General features: G+C 42.0%; 1 protein-coding gene across 1 annotated transcript in view; it reads left to right on the top strand.

The window, feature by feature from the left end:
- LOC124134341 (probable chitinase 10) overlaps positions 1 to 11027 on the top strand; it is a 55016-nt gene extending 43989 nt beyond the window's left edge. The window contains exons 16-23 of the mRNA XM_048392860.1: positions 1164 to 1288; positions 1607 to 1730; positions 1958 to 2140; positions 2381 to 2500; positions 3740 to 3903; positions 4656 to 4780; positions 7616 to 8101; positions 10792 to 11027. Of these exons, the coding sequence (XP_048248817.1) occupies positions 1164 to 1288; positions 1607 to 1730; positions 1958 to 2140; positions 2381 to 2500; positions 3740 to 3903; positions 4656 to 4780; positions 7616 to 8101; positions 10792 to 10979 (1515 nt within the window). The 3' untranslated portion in view covers positions 10980 to 11027. The remainder of the gene's footprint in view (positions 1 to 1163; positions 1289 to 1606; positions 1731 to 1957; positions 2141 to 2380; positions 2501 to 3739; positions 3904 to 4655; positions 4781 to 7615; positions 8102 to 10791) is intronic.

Raw genomic sequence — 11027 nt, forward strand, 5'->3', positions numbered from 1 at the left:
AATTGGTATGCAAGGGATGTTTATCATGTAAAAGATGTATGTAACTCAAACGGTTTTATTCCATTTTCTGAGCCCAAAAGTAGTGTGTGGCATAAAAAGGTACTTTATTAGAATATAACCGTTATAGACCTAAGCAGCATAAGCCATGGAAAGATATTGGGCATGATGCTAAAAATCTAGACAAAATGAATTTCTCCTCCATGGCATGATTTAAGCAAAGGTTCAAGGATGTTTTCTCTAATGTCTATTTTCAAGAAATTGCCGAGCAATGGGAACGAGAATTTAACTATTAAATTTACTAGAAACATGTATTTTAACTATATAGAAAATATCTACAATAGATAGTTACAAAATATAAGAATTTCAATTTACATTCCTACACAAAATTATATACACTAAAAAGGAATTGTTAAAGATGAACTTGATTGACAGCAAGCCTATTCAAATTTGTGTTCATTTTGCAATTCTGACAATGAAAACATTGCTCAGGTATATTTAGAATGCTCGTACGTAAAATAAGTCTGAAATGAATTTAATGCTTTCATAAATGTTATTTTAGGACATGTTATTATTACAAAACAAGATATTTATTTTGGAGGTACAAATAACGTCTTATTGAATCATTTATTAATATTAGCAAAATGACACATTTACGTAACAAATATTAAACGAATAAAACCATGTTATAAATCAGATGGACTTGGTAACTTGTTAGACACAGACCATGCATATTAACCAAGAATATTAAGTGGGCATTCTTTGATCAAAGTATTTATAGTCATAAGTGGTTTGTCGTGTTTTCACGCTTAAATTGATCAATAAAGGGAATAAAACTTCTTGAAGGTGACGAATAGATCGCCCCCGAAAACTCTTTTGCTTGTCGTAAATGACTACTAAATCATCAGACTCGGAGATTTTGTTGATTGTTTGTTATTGTAACCAATTGGCGTGGGGTGGTGTCCCCTACCGTGAAGTTGCTGGGATATTGCTAAAAACGGTTCGATTATTTACGGGTTGGTATGAAAAAGCAGGAATATCGTTAAACAACATACATTCACTGATTCAGTTTAGAAATGAAATGTGACTCAGTATGTCACATATATTTACAAACGTTAAGACAATCTACATTGGACTGGAATAGCCGAATAGAGAATTGTTTTCAGGCACTGTACGATGCTTTTGTGGCGGAAGCGCAGCAATCTGGTAGACCCCGACTGATGTTGACGGCGGCCGTGGCGGCGGGAAAACCCAACATTGACACTGCATACGAAATCCCGGAAATATCAAAGTAAGTGGTGGAAGTCACACGACCGGGAAGATGTTGTAAGTGAGAGACTAACAGTCACATAAGGGGATCGGATTTCTAAACAAACAAATTTCCATAGAAAATATACTGAAAGCAGTGATGGAGAAATATTCTGTTTCTAACCAAAACAACATGTCCTTCGCCCAATCACATAAGAACGTTAAATGATCGGCCCCTAACGTATTTTCACTGAGGCAAAATTAAGTAGACGAAGCAAGTATATTTTAGTAGATGTTAAGGCCTTATCCTGCCACCTTTATATTCTGGTTCTGCATCATGTTGTGTTTTGATGCTGCCTAGGATCTTGGACTTCATCAGTGTGATGACCTATGACCTGCACGGCAGTTGGGAGGACCACACCGGCCCCAACAGCCCTCTGTATCCACGTATTGACGAGACCAACGATGACAGGTACCTTAATCTGGTAAGTGAGTGCGCGGGGTTGGGTAGCTTAGTGGTTAAAAGCTTTGGCGTTACACGCCGACGAGCAAGGTCAGATATCCCAAATAGGTAAAATCCATGAAGGCAAATCGTTGTGTCCCCTTGCCGTGGACATATTGCAGTGTAGTGACTATCACCTTATCCATGTATAAAACGAGGATTCGCTTTTGATTTTGTGAATAAAATATTTTCATATCAATTTGTTTTTAGCATTGGGCAGCTGAATACTGGGTGAAGATGGGCGCTCCTAGAGAGAAACTAAACATAGGCGTGGCTCTATATGGTCGCACGTTCACCCTGTCAACTGCTGACAACACCCTAGGTGCACCTGCCAGTGGCCCCGGCGCAAAAGGACCGTACACAGGCGAGGCGGGCTTCCTGTCTTACCAGGAGGTGACTTCCCTTCGAAACATTTTTTGATATCCGTGACACGTGAGCTTCACGTTCGAACCATTAGCTCTTGGATCACTGTTATGTTGGAGAAAGTGCTTTTTTCTTGTTTAGAATGAAATATGATGGTGGTTCATACATATATGTCCTCTGACCACTTTGGATATAAATTATTTTACGATACCAATTTTTCTTATTTTCTTACGTTCATTGAAAATCAACATGGACATGTTATGGTTTCAGATTTGTGAAATGGAGCAAAATGGTGGCAAAATTGTAGATATTCCCGAACAGCGAGTCCGCTATATTACCCGAGGCGATCAGTGGGTGGGCTACGACGACAAACTAAGTCTCCGGCAGAAGGTACGCTGATGTTGGATGTAGGGTGGAGTGGGTGCGTTACGACGACAATCAGGGTCTGCTTGAGAAGGTAGGCACATGTTGGATGTAGGGTGAAGCGAGGGGGTTACGACGACAATCGGGGTCTCCGACAGCAGGTACGCTGATGCTGGATGTGGGGGGATTTGGGTTGGCTTCGACGACAATCGGGGTTTCCGGCAGAAGGTAAGCATATGTTGGATGCAGGGTGGAGTGGATGTCCTACGACGACAAACGGGGCCTCCGGCAGAAGGTAAGCAAGCATATGTTGGATGAGGGTGGAGTGGGTGTGCTACGACGACAAACGGGGCCTCCGGCAGACGGTAAGCAATGCTGGATGTAGGTCGGAGTGGGTGTGCTACGACGACAAACGGGGTCTCCGGCAGAAGGTAAGCATATGTTGGATGCAGGGTGGAGTGGATGTGCTACGACGACAAACGGGGTCTCCGGCAGACGGTAAGCAAGCATATGTTGGATGCAGGGTGGAGTGGGTGTGCTACGACACCAAACGGGGCCTCCGCCAGAAGGTAAGCAAGCATATGATGGATGTAGGGTGGAGTGGGTGTGCTACGACGACAATCGGGTCTCCGGGAGAAGGTAACCAATGTTGGATGTTGGATTTCTATCAGTTTGAGAAGAGTCCTAAGACAATGATAGCTCACTTGAGCGTTTCGTTCCTGAATGGCACATAGTGTCACTATGGCGCGTCTAATGCGCCGTAAGTCGCTCTGCAGATTTGTGCCCTTTAGTCGTGGGTTCAAATCCTAGATTAGCACCGATTATGTTTCTAGGCTTGTCAGCACCACACACGTGCTCGTGGCTTTTACCAAAGTCGTAAACGCCTTAGGCCTGCATCAAGCTGACATGACGTGATATAACTGAAATATTGTTCAAAGCGGCGTTATACCAAGCTCACTTCACAAGCTATGCACCACTCAGAACCATGAAATGGGGTTTAAGATTATTGCACTTGTATAGCGACGTTTAAAACACGTTCAGAGCAGTGTCAAATAAAAGCTAAGAGCAGAGTCAATTTGTACGATCCCGACCATATTATAAGCATTTTTTTTATGAATTACTATCATATAGCGACAATACCATGTGAGCGGAAAGGTGAGTTACAAACACATGCAAAGGGAAGTCAATTATTCACAAATGGTACAAGGCTAAATAAGGAATTGCATAGGTTACTGAACTAATCTCCCTGTTCTCCTCTTGCTACAGGTGTGCTACATCAAGTCGTCCGGCTTTGGAGGCGTCATGGTGTGGGCCGTGGACTTGGATGACTTCTCAGGGGCCGACTGTGGCCAAGGCCCCTATCCCCTACTCCACGCCATCGTGGACGAACTCGCCACCCCAGACAGAACTAACTGTGTAGGACCAGGACCGTAAGATTATAGATTTGTTTTGAAGACAAAAAAGTAGTGTATATATATCTAACACAAGCATAAACCTGAAAATAACAATATGAAGGTGTATATAGGCTAAAGCAATGCCGTTACCTTCTTTAGTTGTCATTGTATTGGCGGTGGGAACACGTGTGGCTCAGTCGTCTAAAATTCAATTATCGTGGGTTCGTATTCCAGGCTCTGTTTATAGTCCTTTGGTTGTCAACACCGTACGCGAGATCGTTGGTTTGACTAAGAGAATAATCGTCCTAGATTGCATCACTTCGGGCTTTTCTCTCACATAACACATAGTGATATAACTGAAATAATGTCCTTAGCGGTGTTAACCCACTCACTCACTTCACTCGCTGTTGCGGTATATGTAGGCCCGGTTGTTGACGATGCTAATGATTGATTATCATTATTACGATGATAAACAAAATCACAGAAATTCACAGAAAGGCCTTACATTTTATTATTTGTTTTACGTCACGCCGATCTCACAAATAGAAGTGCTAAGATCAGTATTGCAAATTGTTTTAAATGTTGCCGACGGTAAGATTTGTTTCGATAACAAAACATCAACTCACATATTGGCATCGCCAGACATGTTCATCTCCACCTACTGTCCCAATTATACGACAAAACCCCTCCGAATTCCTTCGAAAGCGTAACCGACTAATGTTTAAGAAATATAATCCGTAAACCAAACAATTAAACAAATCTGTTCTAATCTCCGTTCCTAACCCCAGGCACCAGGATATTCACCATGAATCCGCCACCACTCAGCCTCCAGCGATCACCACTCGGAAACCCAACACTCCCTCGCAGGTCGTTGTGACGAACCCACCACACATCACCAACGGCCCTGTTTACAGTATGTGTTATTATTTATTTGTTGTTTAACGCCGCATACAGAAATATTCCAGCTATATGACGTCATATACATAAATCGAGTTTGGGCCAGATAATCTAGTGACTGACATCAAAAGCATCGATCTACGAACCTGGGATTCCATGACATGCATCAACCAAGTCAGCGAGGCCCGTTAGTTGCCTCTTACGATAAGCAAGGGTTGCTGAAGAACAAGATCTTCACGGGATGTTTACAGTATGTAGCAATCGTTCTAATATTAGCATGCCTTAAAGCGGCCGTTTAACAAGCGGTCTGGGCACGATACATTGTTGACTCCATTACTTCGTCTTGCGAGACACGTTTAATCGAGATGTTGAACATTATGCCGAGGCAGGAATGTTCACAAGCATTTAACAAACTTTTCATTTCAAGACTTCTTGAAATATGAAGGACCATAGGACTATAGCTCATTTTGAAAGTCCAATCAGAGAACATTTGCTGTGCCGCAGCCATCGCCTGTCAAATTTGCACTGAAACTATTCCAAAATTTAAGCTGAGACAAATATTTTCGAAGTTGTTCAAAGTTTTCAATTACCTCTCCAAAATACTTTTATATATTTGAGTGCAAACTCTTTTCTTCTTCTATTTTGGAACTCAAACGACAGAACGCTTATGGCAGTGACTGAGATGCAATGCTACTTTTAGACGATCTGATATTCTGCTCGACCAGGTCTTCTGATGTGGTAGTCATCTTTGACAAGCCATTCGAATGAGATATTGAGTTTAACAACGCTTTGGACAGTATTCCAGTTATATCACGTGGCGTCAGCTTAATGTGGGAGGAAAGCCCAAACTCATACATGTCTCAGAGGTTTACCACTTCGGTGAAACCCACGAGCTAGGGTATGGTGCTGACAAACCTAGAAACATAATCGGGGCGAACCGGGATTCGAACCAACAATCATACATGTAGGTTTCTGGTGTGTCCAAGGGACGCAACTCTGTACAGCGAATTGCGGCTCCTCAGACGACTGGGCCAACCGTGTCTCCTGTGAAGCCATTCGAAATAAGAGCAGTGCTCTAAACGTGGTGACTCCACGATCGAGGCAAGGAAAGCAGGCATGACATGGGTTAGAACTAGGCCTTGGTATAGGTTTGTTGACACGTTTGCCTCGCAAAGATGTATGTGGTATTACTAACGTGTGCACAAAGGGAATTCTATGGCGATGTATTTAGGTCACGTGTTACTGCAGGTCTTCTAGCCTATACGTATTACTCGATGACTATCTTTAATATTAGAAATCGTTATCAACTTATAATAATAGTGCAGTGGAATCTCGGCGATCTATATTCTAGATACTATTAGAATGCACTTATTAAATGCTGACAGAGGCAAGGTACTTTTAACATGAATTGAATGGGGTTTTAATATGTGGTTGTCTGAATTTTATTCATTAATATCAGTAACTGTATGCTGATATGTGATATATTAAAGAATTCGTCCGATCGATACTCACGTGGTGAATATTGTCATCAGAGGAAACCCAATTCAATTGGCCTTAAAAAGCAAAATATTGAGGAAAAATATAGATGTTCGCGAAAAGAGTATAATGCAAGGAAAATCACCGTTTCTCATTTTCAAAAAAACCCAAAAGAGTGCAGAGTGCGAACAGGTATTTACTTATTGCATGCATGCATTACATACATAAACTCATCAGTGGTGAATACTTCACAGAAGCGTTACCTCTCGCATTTTGAGACATTTGTTTGCGTCATTCTATTGTTCAAAAGAGTCATTATATTGTTTAAACGTCGTATTGTTTTTCGGTGTGAAATTAGCCAGTAAATATTTCAAATATTATATAATCCTTCAAATGTCTTCAGTAAATAGGCCACCGGCCCATTTTTACAGTGAAAGCACAAACGGTTTCAAAACGGCTTTGTGCCACGCGTCAGTAAAACAGTACAGTATCATATTAATGGACATCAGTGATTTTCAGATACTTTTTCTTTACTTTACAGCTAAGAAAATATATTTCGCCAAGGCATTGACAGTTGTGACATGAAAAGAACTAAACAGTTGTATGCATTTACTTTCTGATGGATACTGCCAATAATATTCATGTAAAATGTGTTGCCTAAGATCATCAAGTAAATGGGCGAACATGACAAACATGCTACTCGGATTCCACAACAGGGATTATGCAAAGTAGACATAATCTTTCACATCTTGGAATACTTAACTTTTTTCCTTGTGACATCATGTGATCATTACCTGAACATCAAACTAAGTTTTGTACGCTGGAATATAATAAAATATGTTTAATGTTGTGTTACATTATGTCACCTATAACGGTGTTCATACTAAAAAAAAAGCAACAAAACCCTTTCCATATCCAATAGAAACGTCTACTAAAAGCATTGAGTCGATTGTAAGATTCCGACTATATCACGAGCATGTGTTTATGAATCACTATCAACTTGTGATGATACCAGGAGTTCGCGAAAAGGTGAGCGTATCCTGCCCCACCGGTTACAACCGTCACAAACACATGCAGAGGCAAGTCAATTCAATAGTTCACCTGAAAACAACATGGGAACCTATGATACAAGTCAAAATAGGGAATTGCATCGAACATGTCTACCATATATTACTGAGGCTTTGAATGTTGTAACCTTGATCAAACAACGTTTGAGTAATTAGATAACACTAAAACACGCATAAACATACACATTTCCTATTCAGGACTCTACAATTCCCCTTCATCGTGAATACAAAACGGTCGACCCAAAACTCGACCAAAAGACGATCCTCTTTGTGGCCTTCAGACAGTACATACTATCCTTTTGTTCTAGCTACGCCGCGCATTCAGCACGGCACGAACTTCTGCTATGGCCGAATCAGCGACTTCTACCTTAGTCCCTACAACTGTGCGGAATACTTCATCTGTGCCAATAACATGACCTTCGCGGTCAACTGTGCCCCGGGGTTACACTTCAACCCTAAAGCCAAATATTGCGACCGTGCAGACAACGTCCCGTGTCACAGTGGCATCAACACACCCGGGCCCACACACTTCGTCAGCAAGAGGCCTAAGGTCACTAAGGCTCCACTACCTACAAGTACAACTAGCACCACGACTACCAGGTTAACTGTTCAACCAATAACGCGAGAGACATACGCACCAATCCATACCTCACAGAGGCCCTACACACAGAGGCCTTCTACACAGGAGCCTTACACACAGAGGCCTTCTACACAGGAGCCTTACACACAGAGGCCTTCTACACAGGTGCCTTACACACAGAGGCCTTACACACCCAAACAAACTACTGGGAACCGTGAGTACTATTTCCATCCAATGTTATCGACTATAATCTAGTGAGGTTTTTTTTAATTCATAAATTCATATTAATGTAAACTATATTTATTACTTGCCCGTGAAGAGATCACCCGTTTAATAAACATACAGCTGTATTACACATTGTGTAGTACCAAAGCGCGTGCTTATGGACTGAGGGAACAAATTTCACGAACAAATATTGAAAACTCTCAACATCCCTCGACTTTGGTGTCTTTCCTTTCATCAAATCCAATATTATTTCCTCACCATCGTTATATTCTGACACTGTGGTCAGTGACTTGTGTGTCGTGGCTGTCGTTCTTGCGATCTCTACCAGTGTGCCGGTTTTCGCTTATGTTTCTAGTTCAATTCTGTGTCTCTATTTCTAGATCTGTTCAACCACGCTCTGCTACCTTGTTGTTGTTAGTGACTATGTCCGTTATTGTAATTACCTCTACCGAGGGTTCAGTCTGGACAGAAAAAAAGGAGTGTTGGTAAACTGGATAAATCGGCTGGAAAATCACCGCGATGTGTCTAGTAGTAATACAACATCATCCCACAGTATGTTGTTAGTAGATTCGTAAATTATAATTAAATACAATACCTTTAATTCACCATGTATTTATATACTAACTCCATGTCGTCATCTATATGGAACTATTATTCAAACGTTGTTTGAGACTTTCTGCCACTCATCACATCAGGGCATGAGCATTCTACACAGCAAGGCCATTTTGTCATTGTTTTATCTACAATTTAAATTACAATTCTTCTCATATTATTCAGCCAATATTTGTTTGCTAACTTTAAACCTTAGGTTTCAAAGGCCTTTTGAGAAATACAAAACAAATTAATTTAAATACACAGCGTAACGCTTAGGTCTTAGGTTAATAAGAAAAACTGATCGCCTGCCAACCCTAATTTTATTGTCACACTTGTATTTGTCGATAATAGCCGATAAAGCCTTAAAACAAGAATTGAAACTGGTCCGCCCTTACAACAGGCATTCTATGATGACGTTGCTTAATCCAAATAAAGAAGGCGCCTCAACGGTTCAGTGGATAGAGCGTGTGCTCAGAGAACGGAATGTCGGTGGTTCGATGACCTTACCTACTTTATTTCCGGCAATAATAGTCGAGAAATCCTTAAAACAAGAATGAAAACTGGTACGCTCTTACAACAGGCATTCTATGATGACGTTGTTTAAGTATAATAACGAAGCCGTGTCCTTGGTGCAGTGGATAGAGCGTCTGCGGAAGGTCTGTGGTTCGATGACCTGGCCGCCTCAGTGGTGCAGTGAATAGAGCGGAAGGTCGGTAGATCGTATCTTCCCGAGCGAAGGGAGTTAAGTGACTATAAAAGTCCAGTATCCACCCTTGCCAAACTAGGCTGGAATTATGGAGTTATTGTTAGGTGAGGTGAAATGGGGTTTAACGTCGCGTGCAAGATTATTGCACGTATATAGCGACGTGCATGTACGGGTGTGTGTTTGTATGGCTGCTTGTACTAGTCCGGACTGATGCCGATTTATAGTGCTAGCTCGCTGAGATACCATGCTGCAGTTTAACATAAATACCCCACTCAGGCACAGTATACTGACTCCGAGCCGACCAGTCCTTGTTTTAGCCCCTTAATGCCGAGCGCCAGACAGGGTAACAACAAGTACCATCTTTTAACGTATTTTGGTATGACGCGGTCGGGATCGAACCCCGGACCTTCCGCTCTCCGGGCGGACGCTCTACCACTAGACCACGGAGGCGGTTAGATATATTTAGGCTTAGTTTACGTGTATATGCATAGTCCAATCAAAGTCGAGGAACGAAATCGACATCCGGTTCGTAAACTGTCGTGCAGATCTGACGCACTTCCCGAAGTAAGACCCGTTTTATAACAATATAGATTTTGATTATAAATCCGGTTGCCTTGACTGGGCGCCGCCATTATGTTTGAAGCAAATGCAAGTGATATGAGAGGTGGAATCTGATTGGTCAGTTGGAGGGACATAGAGGGTCAGTGGGAGAGAATGGTTGGATGGCCTGGCCGCACCATATCAACAGTGTAAGTGAAAAGATGGTTCTTGTTGTCGTCCTGCGTAAAAAGTTATTCGGGATTAGATGGATGAAGCAAGTCCGTTCGGAATCGGTATACTGTGTTTGGGTGGCGTATCGTTTTTACACTGTGGCAAGGTATCTCAGTGGGTAAGCGCTGTAAAACCGGCATAAGTCTGAACTAGTGCAATCACACAATCACGCAAACACACACACACAATCACACACAAACACACACAATCACACACACACAAACACACACAGACACTAACACAATCACACACACACAAACACACACACTCAGACAAACACACACACAATCACACACACAAACACATACACACACACACAAACACACACACAATCACATATAAACACACACAATCACACACACGCATTCACACACACACACTCACACACAAACACACACACAATCACACACACAATCACAATCACAATCACACTCACGCATGTCACACACACACACATGCATATCGCATTATAAGTGAAAAAACCTTGAATGTGAAGTTAAACCCGATTTCATACGCATCCTAACCAAATGAGGAGTTACACCACGTAGCATATCGTTGTTTTGTAACTCAAACTAACACTACTACCCTAACCAACCTCTACTCTCCAGCTGCAGCGAAAACCATTGGCGACTTCTGTGAAAGTAATGGCAACGGCCTATACCGTGACCCCTACAGTTGTTCGAAGTACTACGAATGCTTCATGCACCTTGGCTTCGAGAGGACCTGCCCCGAATACGAGGTGTTCAACGTGCGCGTCCAAGCCTGCGACTATGCCTACAGAGTGCCCGGATGTTGACGTCATCAAGAACACCCGTCTGTGTACAAATAAACCAGCGGCACATTT

This window comes from Haliotis rufescens, unplaced genomic scaffold, assembly GCF_023055435.1.
Source record: "Haliotis rufescens isolate VD_foot unplaced genomic scaffold, xgHalRufe1.0.p SCAF_11, whole genome shotgun sequence".
In the NCBI taxonomy this organism is placed as follows: domain Eukaryota; kingdom Metazoa; phylum Mollusca; class Gastropoda; order Lepetellida; family Haliotidae; genus Haliotis; species Haliotis rufescens.